This window comes from Ascaphus truei, chromosome 9, assembly GCF_040206685.1.
Source record: "Ascaphus truei isolate aAscTru1 chromosome 9, aAscTru1.hap1, whole genome shotgun sequence".
Taxonomy (NCBI): Eukaryota; Metazoa; Chordata; class Amphibia; order Anura; family Ascaphidae; genus Ascaphus; species Ascaphus truei.
The window spans coordinates 8,334,840-8,351,874 of NC_134491.1; the positions used below are offsets into that span (position 1 = coordinate 8,334,840).

A 17,035-nucleotide genomic window follows, 5' to 3' on the forward strand; every position below is an offset into this window, starting at 1 on the left:
GCAGGCCTGCCCAACTCGTAAAGTGAGAAGGGCCGAACTGCTCCAAGGAAAAAAAATTTGGGCCGCACGGGTTAAATCATCATCATCATCTCTCCACCAGCACCTCCCATCATCATCATCCTCATCTCCCCCAGAACCCCTCACTATCAACCTTTATGATACTCCCCATCTATCTCTCATACCCCCATCTCTCCCCTTCACCCACACAATACCACCCTCCACATCAAAAACACAATACCCCCTCCACATCCCCCCAGCCCATTCCATGTCAGCAGCCCCCCCCCCAAGTCAGCTTCCCATGTCAGCATCCCCCCCATGTCTCTCTTCCCTCAATACAACACTCTCTCCCCCTCCCCTAAATCACACCCTCTCCCCCTCCTCTCAATATGACTCTCTCCCCCTCCCCTCAATATGACACTCTCCCCCTCCCCTCAATATGACACACTCTCCCCCTCCCCTCAATATGACACTCTTCCCCTCCCCTCAATATGGCACTCTCTCCCCCTCCCCTCAATATGACACTCTCTCTCCCTCCCCTCAATATGACACTCTCTCTCCCTCCCCTCAATATGACACTCTCCCTCCCCTCAATATGACACTCTCTCTCTCCCTCCCCTCAATATGACACTCTCTCTCTCCCTCCCCTCAATATGACACTCTCTCCCTCCCCTAAATGACACGCTCTCCTCCTCCCCTCAATATGACACTCTCTCCCCCTCCCCTCAATATGACACTCTCCCCCTCCCCTCAATATGACACTCTCTCCCTCCCCTCAATATGACACTCTCTCCCCCTCCCCTCAATATGACACACTCCCCCTCCCCTAAATGACACGCTCTCCCCCCCCTCAATATGACACTCTCTCCCCCTCCCCTCAATATGACACACTCTCCGCCTCCCCTCAATATGACACTCTCTCTCCCTCCCCTCAATATGACACTCTCTCCCTCCCCTCAATATGACACACTCCCCCTCCCCTAAATGACACGCTCTCCCCCTCCCCTCAATATGACACACTCTCCCCCTCCCCTCAATATGACACTCTCTCTCCCTCCCCTCAATATGACACTCTCTCTCTCTCCCTCCCCTCAATATGACACTCTCTCCCTCTCCTCAATATGACACTCTCTCTCTCCCCTCAATATGACACACTCTCTCTCCCCTCAATATGACACTCTCTCTCTCCCCTCAATATGACACTCTCTCTCTCCCTCCCCTCAATATGACACTCTCTCTCTCCCTCCCCTCAATATGACTCTCTCCCCCTCCCCTCAATATGACACTCTCCCCCTCCCCTCAATATGACACTCTCCCCCTCCCCTCAATATGACACGCTCTCCCCCTCCCCTCAATATGACACACTCTCCCCCTCCCCTAAATCACACCCTCTCCCCCTACTCTCAATATGACTCTCTCCCCCTCCCCACAATATGACACTCTCCCCTCAATATGACACACTCTCCCCCTCCCCTCAATATGACACTCTTCCCCTCCCCTCAATATGGCACTCTCTCCCCCTTCCCTCAATATGACACTCTCTCTCCCTCCCCTCAATATGACTCTCTCTCTCTCCCCTCAATATGACACTCTCTCTCTCTCTCCCCTCAATATGACACTCTCTCCCTCCCCTCAATATGACACACTCCCCCTCCACTAAATGACACGCTCTCCCCCTCCCCTCAATATGACACATTCTCCCCCTCCCCTCAATATGACACTCTCTCTGCCCTCAATATGACACTCTCTCCCTCCCCTCAATATGACACTCTCTCCCTCCCCTCAATATGACTCTCTCCCCCTCCCCTCAATATGACACTCTCCCCCTCCCCTCAATATGACACACTCTCCCCCTCCCCTCAATATGGCACTCTCTCCCCCTCCCCTCAATATGACACTCTCTCGCCCTCCCCTCAATATGACACTCTCTCTCCCTCCCCTCAATATGACACTCTCTCTCTCCTTCCCCTCAATATGACACTCTCCCTCCCCTCAATATGACACACTCCTCCTCCCCTAAATGACACGCTCTCCCCCTCCCCTCAATATGACACTCTCTCACTCCTTCCCCTCAATATGACACTCTCCCTCCCCGCAATATGACACACTCCTCCTCCCCTAAATGACACGCTCTCTCCCTCCCCTCAATATGACACTTTCTCTCTCTCCCTCCCCTCAATATGACACTCTCTCCCCCTCCTCTCAATATGACACTCTCTCCCCCTCCTCTCAATATGACACACTCTCCCCCTCCCCTCAATATGACACACTCTCCCCCTCCCCTCAATATGACACACTCTCCCCCTCCCCTCAATATGACACTCTCTCTCCCTCCCCTCAATATGACACTCTCTCTCTCTCCCTCCCCTCAATATGACACTCTCTCCCTCTCCTCAATATGACACTCTCTCTCTCCCCTCAATATGACACACTCTCTCTCCCCTCAATATGACACTCTCTCTCTCCCCTCAATATGACACTCTCTCTCTCCCTCCCCTCAATATGACACTCTCTCTCTCCCTCCCCTCAATATGACTCTCTCCCCCTCCCCTCAATATGACACTCTCCCCCTCCCCTCAATATGACACGCTCTCCCCCTCCCCTCAATATGACACACTCTCCCCCTCCTCTCAATATGACTCTCTCCCCCTCCCCACAATATGACACTCTCCCCCTCCCCTCAATATGACACACTCTCCCCCTCCCCTCAATATGACACTCTTCCCCTCCCCTCAATATGGCACTCTCTCCCCCTTCCCTCAATATGACACTCTCTCTCCCTCCCCTCAATATGACACGCTCTCTCCCTCCCCTCAATATGACACTCTCCCTCCCCTCAATATGACTCTCTCTCTCTCCCTCCCCTCAATATGACACTCTCTCTCTCTCCCCTCAATATGACACTCTCTCCCTCCCCTCAATATGACACACTCCCCCTCCACTAAATGACACGCTCTCCCCCTCCCCTCAATATGACACATTCTCCCCCTCCCCTCAATATGACACTCTCTCTGCCCTCAATATGACACTCTCTCCCTCCCCTCAATATGACACTCTCTCCCTCCCCTCAATATGACTCTCTCCCCCTCCCCTCAATATGACACTCTCCCCCTCCCCTCAATATGACACACTCTCCCCCTCCCCTCAATATGGCACTCTCTCCCCCTCCCCTCAATATGACACTCTCTCGCCCTCCCCTCAATATGACACTCTCTCTCCCTCCCCTCAATATGACACTCTCTCTCTCCTTCCCCTCAATATGACACTCTCCCTCCCCTCAATATGACACACTCCTCCTCCCCTAAATGACACGCTCTCCCCCTCCCCTCAATATGACACTCTCTCTCCTTCCCCTCAATATGACACTCTCCCTCCCCTCAATATGACACACTCCTCCTCCCCTAAATGACACGCTCTCTCCCTCCCCTCAATATGACACTTTCTCTCTCTCCCTCCCCTCAATATGACACTCTCTCCCCCTCCTCTCAATATGACACTCTCTCCCCCTCCCCTCAATATGACACTCTCCCCCTCCCCTCAATATGACACGCTCTCCCCCTCCCCTCAATATGACACACTCTCCCCCTCCCCTCAATATGACACACTCTCCCCCTCCCCTCAATATGACACTCTCCCCCTCCCCTCAATATGACACTCTCCCCCTCCCCTCAATATGACACTCTCCCCCTCCCCTCAATATGACACACTCTCCCCCTCCCCTCAATATAACACACTCTCCCCCTCCCCTCAATATAACACTCTCTCCCCCTCCCCTCAATATGACACTCTCTCTCCTCAATATGACACTCTCTCTCTCCCTCTCTTCAATACGACACTCTCCCCCTCCCCTAAATGACACTCTCTCCCCCTCCTCTCAATATGACACTCTTTCCCCCTCTCCTCAATATGACACTCTCTCCCCCCCTGCAACTCACATCATACCCCCCCTGCACCTCACATCACTTCCCCCCCCTGCACCTCACATGTCAGCAGCCCCCCCCCTAACATGCCAGCAGCCCACCCACCCCTCACATGCCAGCAGCCCCTCCCCCTCACATGTCAGCAGCCCACCCCCCCCTCACATGTCAGCAGCCCACCCCCCCTCACATGTCAGCAGCCCACCCCCCCTCACATGTCAGCAGCCCACCCCCTCACGTCAGCAGCTCACTCCCCCCTCACATGTCAGCAGCCCACTCTCCCTCACGTCAGCACCCCCCCTCACATGTCAGCAGCCCACCCCCCACCTCTGCACCAGCCCGTTTTTCACACACCCCCACCTCTGCACCAGCCCGTTTTTCACCCCCACCCCCCACCAGCCCGTTTTTCTCACACACACACACACACACACACACACACACACACACACACACACCTCTACCTCTTTTAGATCAGCACATCCTCTCTCCCAGGTACTAAGCCCCGCCCCCCGGCATGCTCTGACCTCCCCGGCATCCTGCATCCTCCTCATGCTGCTTCTGCCCCCGCACACTGCAAAACCCAGGGGGGGGGCGGTGGAGGAGGGGAGGGGGATGAATCGCCGCCATTTTTTTAAACTTTTTTTTTTTAATTTATTTATTTAATTAACTGGCGCCCGGACGGAGTCACCGCGGGCCACACAGAGAGGCCAGGCGGGCCACAGGCCGTATGTTGTGCAGCCCTGCTTTACAGCATATTGAATAAGAGAGAGGTTAAAACGCGTAATTTGCTTCCAACTGAGACATTAATGGGTGATACACTGGATACATGTAAGAAGAGATTTGATATACTGTTAGGCCCCCGAGATTGACTAAACTTTGATATTCATATCGCTCTGTGTCATCAAGAAGTGTGGGCTATATTTAACGCCATGATCGCTAATTAGCAAGTAAGCTAATTTATCTCTTCAAACAGGTATGTGTCATTGAGCTGCATTCTACCAACCAGAGAAATTAAGATTTAATTGGCTTTTGGGGTATGTGTCATTGAGCTGCATTCTACCAACCAGAGAAATTAAGATTTAATTTGCTTTTGGGGTTTGTTTGTGAGCTGATTCCTATCAATTGAGAGAGAAATGATAATCTAATTAACTATTTTGTAAATCTGAGTTGATTACACAAACCCCTCCCTTAAGTGTTAGTCAAATGCATGTGAATAGGGTACTTAAGTCACTGTAGCATGGCTGTTTAGCCATAAGGCTGTGTAACATCAAAAGCGTCACATCATAAGTGTACATCAAAAGTGTCTAAAAGAGTTAATTTTGGAGTTCAAATTGGAGGTGAAGATTGGAGGAAGATCTGGACTCTGCATTACAACTTAGCCACTGTGAGACATTAACTTTTAACATCTGTGATTTATTTGTACACTTTTATCCTCCAGTACCTTGGAACTCTCTCCTCCTGCATCTCACTATGCCCTCCCTATTTCTTTTTCTGTTTACTTTTTCCTCACTCCTTTGTGAGCATTTCTGTTCTCTACAACATCTCAACTCCCCACTGCACCATTATTTATACACATCTCTCCCAACAACTTATTTATCCCTCAATAAAAAAAACACCCACACAAATCCTCTATTCACACCCTCTATCTACTCCTTCCTGCTGCTTGGGATCTTCCCTAAGCCTGAAGCCAGACATACACACCTGATCTCACTCATGCCTCCCTGACACCTCTTCCCCTGTAAATGGTGTTAACCTTTTCATTTAACACTGACCTTCCTTAAATTTCAAATCAAGCATCCCAATAGCCTGCCCTTGTGGCTAGTGTCGCACACGCAGTCACTCCTACCACCCATTTTGACCAAGCACTGCCATCTCCAGCACTTATTCCCTCACCTGCTGTCTCTGTAAGTTTCCCATTAAACCTCTTAGATTGTAAACTCTTCGGGGCAGGGATTTCCTTTCCTATTGTCTGATTTTGCTGCACTCATTGTATAATTATAATTCCCTGTACTGTATTCTTTGTGAAGCGCTAAGTACACTTTTGGCGCTATATAAATAAAGACATACAATACAATACAAAATGAGCATGCATCACCTAATTATATGTGCAAGAGTGTTACATTTAACAAAGTATCACAAATGAGCATTAAAATGTATGTCAATGAACAATTAACCGCTAATTACCTAATCACATGCTACTTGCTTCACTCCAATACCTGGCGATATCGGGCCACTGCAAATAAAAATCGCCAATCTTTATCACGTACCCCAGGCTTGCATTAGTTTGATCCTGCCTATGTCTATAAGGGCAAGATAAGACTAACCAACCTAAAATGGATGATAAAAATACATAATATTAACAATGCTGAACTGATTAATACATTAGAAACCCAAGTTGCCAGATAGTCATGTGCAAGGGTTCTAGTCCTGGGTTTTGCTGGGACGCCCTCACATGGCTGTTATAGCCATATTTAGGGGGCTGTGGTGGTGTGTCCATCCATGGATCCAGCGCTGCCTTCCTCCTCTATGGTGACTGGTGCTGTTGCAAGTTGGCAACACTGACGTCGGTGATGGCCTCTTCTGCCAGCCACCACTTCCAGCACTGAACTTCCGGCACTATGAAGTCCATTTACTGTCAGGGAAATTGCGCCGGCAGTCAGTGTGTGTGTGTGTGTGGTCTCCGTGTCCTGCTGCTGGTGTGCTGGTGCCTTCTGTGCAGGAGCGCCGAGCCAGCGCCTACTGCGCAGGCGCACCAACCCGGAGCCTACTGCGCAGGCGCGCTCAGCCATCGGCAACGGCTCCTGCACATACGCGCCGAGTGCGGGAGGCCTCCGCATACACACCAAGTTGGCAACACTCTTCTGCCAGCAGTGACGTCGCTTCCGTGGCTGCACTTCCGTCACCATGAAGGCGATTTACTCCAAGGTAAATTTTCATTTGGTAGGTATGCCAGCAAAGAAGTTTCACTTCAAAAATTACTTGCCCAAGTACACAGGCAGCTGCATCAGGAATTGAACCAGGTTCCTTTACTTCAAACTCAATGGACCTCATGCTGTAAGCAGCGATAAGCCACTTATCGTCAAAAAAAGCCTACAGCTATTCAGTAAGCCTAGATAAGTCGGCGATAAAAGAGCTTTTCAGCAAAAAAAATAGCCAAACGCGCTGCGAGAAGCGGCTTATCGCCAGCTTGTCAAACTCGTGCTATTCTAGTAGCCCCGATTAACTTATCAAGGCTAATCACCGCTCTAGAATGGAGATTTCCCCTCCAAATCATCTCTCCAGGAAAAGTTAGCAAGAAGGTAGTGAGAAGCTGCCGATAAGCAGCAAGACGGCATTTCGGGGGGAAAAAATGCATTTTTCCTGCATCAGATTGATGCCGGGAGTCTCAGGAGCTAACATTCATTAATAACAGCACTGGAAACCCCCGGCATCAATCCGATGCAATAAGAATGCATTTACAGGCAACTTCATTACCATAACGGCTAACCGCTACGGCAATGAAGGGGTTAAGGGACAACTGCAGCTTTATTGGGGGCAGAGGAGGTGAGTGAAGGGGGTACTTGGCCTTTCACTCACCCCCTCTGCCCCCAATAAACATTACAATATGTAATAAGCACCAATACATAACCCACCCCTTGTACCCCCACATAAAACCATTTTTATTTATTTTAACACAGTATTGATAACATGGGCCAGAGGGTGTCCCCGTGTTGTCCCCATGGGTGTCCGAAGGTTGTCCCCGCGGGTGTCTGTGGGCCCTCGGGTGGTCCCGCGAGTAACCGTGGGCCTCCAGGTGGTCCTCGAGGGTGTCCCTGTGGGCCCCATAAGGGGTCCCCAGGTGGTCGCCGCAGGTGTCTGGGGGTCCCCGGGTCATCCCCACGGGTGTCAGAGGGCCCTCGGGTGGTTCCCACGGGTGTCTGGGGGTCCTCGGATGGTCCCTGTGGGTCCCCACTGGCCTGCAGTACCAACTCTGTTGTAAAATAAATAAAGATGGCATACATTTCAATAAATACACCTCCCTCCCTCTCCCACCACCAAACACATCATGCAGTACAGTAATGGGTAATGGATAATAGCTCGTTTGCCCGTTATTAAATCAAACATTAGCCAGGCAGCATAAATAAAGTAAATAAAAACTGTTCTACTTACCCCTGCTACCATGAAGGCTGTCCTCGTCAGCATACTGCAGGGCCATGTCCTACAATGCCAGCAAGAAAACATAAAAAAAAAAAGCTGTGTGTGCTGTGCACGCGCATAGTAAGTGAAACTTCTTTGACTTTTGTCACAGAAATTGTATTTGTGTTTGTGATGTTTTAATTAAAAATCAAAATACAATTTCATTGCCAAAACGCAAATAAATTTGGACTTAGAACGTGCGTGCTTGGCACACATCCCCTGTATTTGCAATAAGCGTGAATTCCTTGTGTGTGTGTGTGACTGCATGTGTCAGTCAGTGTGCGTGCGTATGTGTGTCAGTGTGCGTGTATGTGTGTGTCAGTCAGTGTGTGCGTGTGTATGTGTGTCAGTCAGTCAGTCAGTCAGCGTGTGTGTGTCAGTCAGTGTGTGTGTGTCAGTCAGTGTATGTGTGTCAGTCAGTGTGTGGGTGTGTATGTGTGTCAGTCAGTGTGTGTGTGTGTGTGTGTCAGTGTGTGTCAGTCAGTGTGTGTGTGTGTGTGTCAGTGCGTGCATCAGTCAGTGTGCGTGTGTCTGTGTGTCAGTCAGTGTGTGTGTATGTGTCAGTCAGTGTGTGTGTGTGTGTGTGTGTCAGTCAATGTGTGTGTGTGTATGTGTGTCAGTCAGTGTGTGTGTATGTGTCAGTCAGTGTGTGTGTGTGTGTGTGTGTGTGTGTGTGTGTGTGTCAGTCAGTGTATGTGTATGTGTGTGTGTCAGTCAGTGTGTGTGTGTGTGTGTGTGTATGTGTGTGTGTCTGTCAGTGTATGTGTGTCTCTCTTTCTGTGTCCTGCCCCCTCTCTCCTGATTTCCCACCCCGCCCCCTGGAGCTGCAGACTCGCGGGGGGTCGGGCTTGAGGGGCCCCCCCCGGCACTGCTGTGTGGGAAGCGGCACGCTCAAACCCCCGCTTCCCGCGTTACTGGAGCAGTAGCCGTGGGAGGCGACAGGGCACGTCGCTGGCATATGCTGACAGCGCAGCGGGCGTGTGGGGGGAATTGGCGGCCGTTAGGAGCGACGCCATCATCCGGTTAGCCTCCATGATCTTGGGGCTCCTCTCCTCCTCCGGCCCTGGCGGCGCTCAGTCAGCAGGACACAGGGAAGGGGAAGCGGAGGTAGGGAGGAGAGACGCTGAGCAGCGGCTCCTCCTCTCACAGACGGAGGACTTGCGGGGCTTCCGCCATCTAACTACACCCACACCGGAAGCTCTGAGCCAGCCATCTTTGTATACCCATGGCAGCGGACGTATGGGGTTAACGGCGGCCGTTATGTCACAGCGGGTGTGTGGGGGGAGCGGCGGCCGTTAGGAGCGGCATGTCACAGCAGGCATGTGGGGGGGAGGGATGGGGGAGCCGTAATGTCACTTCCGTTTCACATTTCGTCCCCCATCTCTCCCATTTTACTCCATCAGAATAGGTGCCACTAAAGAAGTTTCACTTCAAAAATACAATCTAATTGCACACAGAATTGCACTTTTTCCTCTCAGCTTAGAATGACACAGAGGGATAATACACTCAAATTGACTGACAATGGTCAGATCATTGCTACAAAAGAAAATACTATTGTAGCTATCTCCATAGGAAGTGCTTCCAAACACGTAGTAGGTGGTTACAAAAGCTAGCTATAGCTACACTCTAGCAATGGTAGTATAGTGAAGTATCTAGCTTAATTGTGATGTGCAGCAGAGGAGTGAGAAATAGTAACCTGATAAGGTGCCCATATGCAAATGATACCTTTTTTCACTACAGCCCTTGGTATGGCTAGATACAATAAATATAGCATAAGCCCATTAGTAGTATTAGATACATGCGGAGGTACTGTCATTCCTGCTGTAAATCATTGCTATACAACTGTATCGATGTCTGCTGATGTCTGCTGCTGAACGCTCAAAATTGCTTCCATGTATGCGTCGCCTCCTGCACTAACACCACCGTCGTGGCGTCACTCAAGACCCGACGACCGTTTTGTGTGTTGCCACACACTTCTTCAGGGAGGGAGGGGCTAAGGTACGCAGCAACGTGGTTGCTTAAAATACTCTTTTGTTTCCCTAAGGTGTGGATATCCCTTCACCAATCATCATTAGGAACGAGGAGGTGTGCGTCCGTGCTACATTGCTGACAGCTGATTGGTAGACGGATTAAAATGTATGAATATTTCAATTTAAAGGCATTTATTGTCCAGATACACTGACAGTATCAATGCTTCAATACATGGTTATTTTTACTATCTATTGGTGCAAAAATGACAACTTACTCTATAGGGAAGCTGCATGCATGAGTCAGGATAAGGGGAGTGATAGATAACTTGTTCCAAATCTATATAGGGACAATAAGGATCATTGTGTTGAATGCCATCAATTTAAGGGAAAGAAAATGAATGACCAGTGGGTAATATGTTAAAATAAATTAGGGAGTCCTATACCTATATGCTGTAAACAATTCTAGTTGTCTCTTAGATGGAGATCTTGGACCTATCCCATTATTTGGGATATATAATATTTAATAATAAACACTGTGATAGTTTTTCAATTTATAAGATATTATGGATGAGTAACCACATATATTGGTAGTCCTAAAGGGATCAATGTTTGAGACAGATATTCATTGGTGTATAATAGTGATATTAATGTGTTTGTAGTTATGATAAATTGAGAACTAATACGATAAATTAAGTTAAATAAGGTGTGTATATGTGTAGGACTGTGCTACCCTAGTTGGACCGCCTAAGAGAGTCAAAACAGTCCACTAACCCTTATAACGTGGTTACAAAATATACCAGGAACCCCACTATTGGTGTGAAACTGTGTGGATGTGTAACAATCTGTATCAAGTGTATAATAAAAAAATAGTGAGCAATAACTAGTGTCTTTGATTGGTATCTGAGTCATCTCCAAAATAATCATTAGATCAAGGTAAGTCTAAATGAGACAATATATTTCGCTTGTTGGTAAAAGGCTCTATAAATTTGGCCCACCTCCGTAATCACAAGAATGAAGAATAAATAAAAAACCTTCATTCATTCCCTCCGGCGTTAGAGTTCCTAATGTATAAATCCATTGGCATTCCTTTTGGAGTAGTCGCTTGTCCCAGTCCCCTTTCCGTAAACCCCATGGGATATGATCAATGCCAATGAACTTGAGAACATTGCTGTTACCCTGGTGCATTTGTGTGACATGTCTCGCAACAGGGGTGTTGTGAAAGTGAAGGGGTACCCAGGCCAATAAATAAAGGTATTATGCCCGCCTGGATGCCCCATAGCCTTATTGGGGAAATGTAGATTGTCAGCTCTGCGACCCAGTAATGGCAGTGACACTGTGATTGTAATAAACATGTCTGTGTGTCTCCCACCAGGTATAAGGTGGCGAGAATAATGTATTTCTAACTATGAAATGTATTACTGTAGCAGTGTTTCCCTGTAACCGCGCAACGGAAAAATGGTTTTAAAACCCAGCAGCACACACCACTGTTGTCTAAATTTAGCACAGGTTGAACTTGATGGACCTACGTCTTTTTTCTACCTCATCTACTATGTAACTACAGCGCACGGCTTTTAGCTAACTTCTGCTAGGAAGGGCCTAGCGCGCTGAGATTTGCTGTGAGCGCTGGCTGGGTAAAATCGTGAAAAGGTTTATAGCGCAATTTTTATAAAGTTATATAAAAATTGATGAATGAAAGTCCCCCTATTTTTATTGTTCCAACAGTATAGGCAGAAGGGGATTTTCATTCAGACGGCCAGAATAGAAGAAACACTTCATTTGTGTACTTGTGTACTTAATCACTGTACTTTAGCAATGCATAGCAGGAAATTCCTGTGAGGTAAGCGACACATATTTAGCCCGGACTTCTAAGACACCCCGCTGGCTCAGAGCCAAGATGTCTGTAAAAGTCCGGAGTTAAAAGGCTTCAGCCGACTAAGGTGTTAAGTGGGGAGGGGTAATTCAAGTTTATCCATCTTAATAAATGTCCGGGCAAATGGTCTAGATGGCCGTCCAGCTCAGACAAAATGTCGCCAGGGAAGGGGTCTGGGTCTGGTATGCTAAGCGGCAAATGTGCGAGGTTGACGCATGCCCTTAGCAAACTAAGAAGCCCTCTGCCAGGTTTTGCCAAGTATAGGCAACTCTGGGATAGCAAAGACAAAGAATAAAAACCGGGCGCTTCTCAAAGATAAGTGAATATTAAATAATTAAGTAATTATGCGATATACGTGACAGTGATGTTCAATTAATAATCAATACACAAATTGTGTTTAGTGACCTTCACCAATGTGTGAAAAAATATATAAATATTAAAGTGCAATTCGATTCCTGAAGAAGCCACAGCGAAACGCGTAGAATCGATCCGCTGTGGGAGGTGATTGTGCTGAGGAGATCGGGAGACAACTGCTGGCAAACCATCAGGAGACGGACACACCAGGCAGCCTCTTCCGCCCTGACCCAAGACAACACAGGACGTGACGAGGGTATCCGTGACGTATGCGGAAGGGCTCCGCCGCTCCTGGAAAAACCGGCGTTCTCCATCCACAGCTGTCCTCTCCCTCGAACATTATTTTATTACAAAATGTGAGTGTATTATACATATATTAATCGATTGCTGCTAATACAATTTAGACTATACTACTCTATTGTGCGTTCTCTCTTTTACTTTCACATACCCCTGGGAGAATAATTGACCATCCATACTACAAGCTTCCTGTATCAAGACACCACTCTGAGGGGTATCCATTAAAGGGCTCCCATCAGAGAGAGAAGGGTCTCTGATACGCTTATATTTGATAGTACAATCTGTGAGTACAACTATTAAAGAGAACATTTTTATTCAGACTATCATTGTTATACCATCTGCACTATTGCATTTATTTTTCTTTTTCATAATCCTGAGTCACCCAGCGCTCCGCTCCAATTTGAAAACCAACTCTGGGATAGGTTGGAATATTATTCCCATGAAAGAGATTGGCTGCAGAGTTTACAGATAGGGATTTTTACTGCATAAGAATCCCTGCAGCCGATTGGGAGTCAGATTCATCTAAGCTGGATTTTAAACTTGATACCATCGTAACCCAAGTCACGAGTTCTTACGAACTAAGGAATCCAGAACCAATTCTACAGCGGTAGAACGAAGTAAGCAGCTTCGGAGGAGAAACAGGGGTTGCGAGCGGCGCCACTGTTCAAAGACTGTTTTCGGCTCTGTTTGTGCACAACTACCGCTCTTGGGAAATTGTGCCTAGAGACTCTATTTCTAAAGATTTATTTCCGGGAATAGAAGATTTTGTTTTACCCTGTCCCCGTAAGTGTATAAAAGTGTTTTTTGTAAACTAATGTGTGTGTGTTCATTCTGTAAATAAATCACAATTTATTTTATCTCTTGTTTTGCTCAATCAAAGGTTCCTGGTATTAAGGTGTTAAAAGTGCTGGTCTCCCGTGACAGGTGTCCAACTGATTGTGAACAGATCCAATATGTTCTGGAATTCTGATTTTCAGGGGCCTATGAGTCTTTCCAACATATTGCCACATATGCAATTAATCAGATAAATCACCCCCCGTTAATGAATTCCCTGATTTTAAATATCCTTTATTCAGTGGAATTAGAGAATTCTTTAGTGCAGGTTATGGCACTATACGCTTTGCACCTCCCACATGTATATATTCCCGACGGTTTTGGTCCCAGCCATGTTTTTGTTGTTGTCTTCCGAAAATGACAGTGGACGAGTCTCTCCTTAAGATTACAGGCTCACCGACTTATCATACTTGGAGTGGACTTTAAGATTTTAGTCAAATCACAGTCTTCCATCAAAATATGCCAGTGTTTGGTCATGATGTCTCTAATGCTCCCCCATTGGCTACTGAACGTGCCAATGAACCTTATCGTATCAGCATTGTTGTTATTTTTGATCTTGTTGTTAGTCAGGAGTTTTGGTCTGGTAGTTTTGAGGGCTCGATGGTATGTTCTTTTAATGATTTTTGTGACTATGGCCTCTCTCCAAAATGTTTGGTCATATCTATTGCCTGTATCTTATATTCCTTGATTGTGGAGCAATTCCGTCTTAGATGGAGAAATTTTCCTGTGGCAATATTGTCAATTGTGTGTCTTGGGTGATGGCTTGGGATCTAGTGTAATTTCGTCAAGTTACACTCTATGCGTTACAGGTTCCCCGTGTCCCTATTCACCGGTGGAATAATTAACTGTTCTAATAGGCTGAGCGGTCGGTCATTTATAGTGGTTATTAAAATAAATAATGGTTTTATGTGGGGGATCAGGGGGTGGGTTGTGTATTGGTGGTTATTACATATTTTAATATACATTTTTAATACTAGTGTATTGTAGCAGGGGGTCTCCGAAGCAGAACCTTATGGATTTGAGGTCCGGGGACCCCCTGCTTCCCGAGGTACAGGCCCCGGTATCTCCTACTGTATGCATGTAAATGTCTCGCGTCACGTGACCGTGGGAATCACATGCATAGGAGATACCGGCATCCCATAACGGGGCCTGTATCTCGGGAAGCAGGGGGTCCCCGGACATGAAATCAACGCGGATCTGCTGCAGAGACCCCCTGCTCATCTACACTGTTAATAAAATTAAAATTTATAAACATTATTTTCGGCCGAGATTTGCGCAGAGAGAGGCGGCTCGCTCTCTCTGCAGCAGATAGAACTCGCCGGGTGAGCCCTTTTCAGAGAGACGAGCTTCACGTCGCCGGCTACTTGCCATTATTGCAAATGTTGCTTTCACTGGTATTCGGGGCTTTCTGCATATTGTGATAGCAACGCTGTCAAAAATGGCAATTTAAAAACAATGGTGATTTTTTTTTATCGGCGCTTACTGCATGGGGCCCAATGTCGTTGTTTTTTTAGTGCCTTTACTCACTGAGCCCCTCCTTCAGCAGACAATCTCACTCTTTTTCTTACCAGAAGTGATTGGTTCTCGGGTTCTACTTGCTCATCCTCCGAAGATTCGCTTTCCTGCTGCATTGAGGAACATTCCTCCTTTATCTCACCCTGTTCCTCCAGGCAACTCTGAAACACAAAAAAGATATAAATATTACCAGCCAACTATACATGGAGGTTGATAAGTGAAAGACACTGCAATTCACAGCTGCAAAACTAATTACAAATCTCCAGTGTGCAGAATGGACCAGCGCTGTTCAACCTATTTCTCATTCACAGCTTTTGAGTCATACATTAAAATGAGCACTCATTCATGTTGCACACATACAAACATTGAGGAACCAGGCTTACAGTTGTAACATATCACATCAGTGTTCTTATGCTTCACAACAAGAAACCAGACCAGGAGTGTAGTTACAAAAACCTGCTGGCTTCAAAACTGGGGTATAGGCGTCGGAAAATAAACAGCGCCATCTAAACCAAAGTAAATATATCAAATTCAATTGGGGTTTTTCCTTTTTATAAGACTGGTTAGATTTGTTTGCGTTGGGTTTACCTCATTTTGCAAACATGACACTTTAGTAAATAGATCCCCAGGTTTTTACAATAACCAGTGAATTAGCAAGATTACATGCAGGCAGATGTGGTGGGAGAAGTTGGTAACACGTGGGAGGGAGGCAATAATAGCAGCGGTGCACAGGGCAGTGGACCTATTCCCACACGGCCCGGCGGACTGAGAAGATCCCCGCCCACTCTCCCTATGTTGACTTTCATATTTGTTATTTTCTTACTATTTTGTTGTCCTCCTCAAAAAAAAAATGTAAAAAAGGGATAATATTACTATGTATTTTGTTATAGGATTTATCACAGCAGTAGGCGGGTGGTGGGCCTGCCAGGCTTGGAGAGCCCAAGACGTATAAGGATACCTGATATAATCCCGAGCCACAGCGATGCTGTTGGGGGCTCTGAACAACAGTCAGGTGCCTGGCAGGTGGTAAAAAAAGAGTTGGTAAAACTCAGTTAAAAATATAAATAAAGCTGTGGCCTTGTTCCCTCCACAATGTGTCTGTTGTTATTTGAGGGGGTACGTGCCATGTATTTTGAAACATTTAAGGGTGCAATCTAATTGGCAATGTTTACCGCCTCGGTTTCACAAACAAGCAACACTAACGTTTCACGGCTCCTTGCCCCCTCCTCAGCAAGAGCCCTGAAACGATAGTGTTGATTGTTTGGGAAACCCACGTGGTAAATATGTATCTCTAAAATTTATTTTTATTTGCTATTTACACTCTCTGGGAGTATCAATTTGTCACTGTGATTAAATGTTATTGTCAAAATATTTGTTTTAAATGTTGATTACATTTATTTTTGATATATTACTCATTGTTAGCAAATATTTATTGTTTGAGTGCGCTGAGCACAAGGCTGTGCTGATATCAAGACACCAGGAACCTCTATTCCTGGACACAGAGGACCCAGGAACCTGCCAGAGGCTGGACCCTCAACAGACACAAACCAGACTCAGAGATTGACACAAAGAGCCCCTGCTTACAGGCACCTCTTTAGACTTTGGGGTCATAGGTTGGTAAGGGGCTTATCCTACCAACCCTGCAGATAGGGACTGGGGAAATGAGTTAGTCCTTACAAAGGGATAGACTGTTTATTTGTTTATTTATGTGGTTTCTGCATTGTTTAAAGTGATGGGCTGAATAAAGCCATGGTTTAATTCCCCCCAAATCTGTGTCCCTGTTTGTACCTCTCTACGTCTCTTACAGCCGGTCTAAATTCATTTTTTTGTACATTTTGAGTGTACCCGTTAGTGGAGGTACTGGACTGGAGCACCAGAAATATACATCAAGAAAGGGTGATTGCAAGCTCTATATTTTTTGTATTTCATATGCAATCTAATTGCCTGAATAACCATGCTAAAAGCCAAGATATTGAAGGTTTTGTTTGTTTGGACATTCATTAAAAATGACACACTGAGTGCTCATTTGTATGTCATTTCCCAGAAGCTCTGGGTGCAGTGGAAGCACTGTATGGCTAAGAAACAATGGCAAAAGGTAGGTTTGT

At 46.8% G+C, this 17,035-nt stretch overlaps 1 protein-coding gene across 4 annotated transcripts in view; it reads right to left on the bottom strand.

Annotated features, from left to right (window-relative positions):
* Positions 1 to 17,035, bottom strand: part of TTC6 (tetratricopeptide repeat domain 6) — a 230,889-nt gene that overhangs the window by 166,679 nt on the left and 47,175 nt on the right. For all 4 annotated transcript variants that reach the window (XM_075613298.1, XM_075613300.1, XM_075613299.1 and 1 more), the window contains one exon: positions 14,984 to 15,091. In XM_075613298.1, the coding sequence (XP_075469413.1) occupies positions 14,984 to 15,091 (108 nt within the window). The remainder of the gene's footprint in view (positions 1 to 14,983; positions 15,092 to 17,035) is intronic.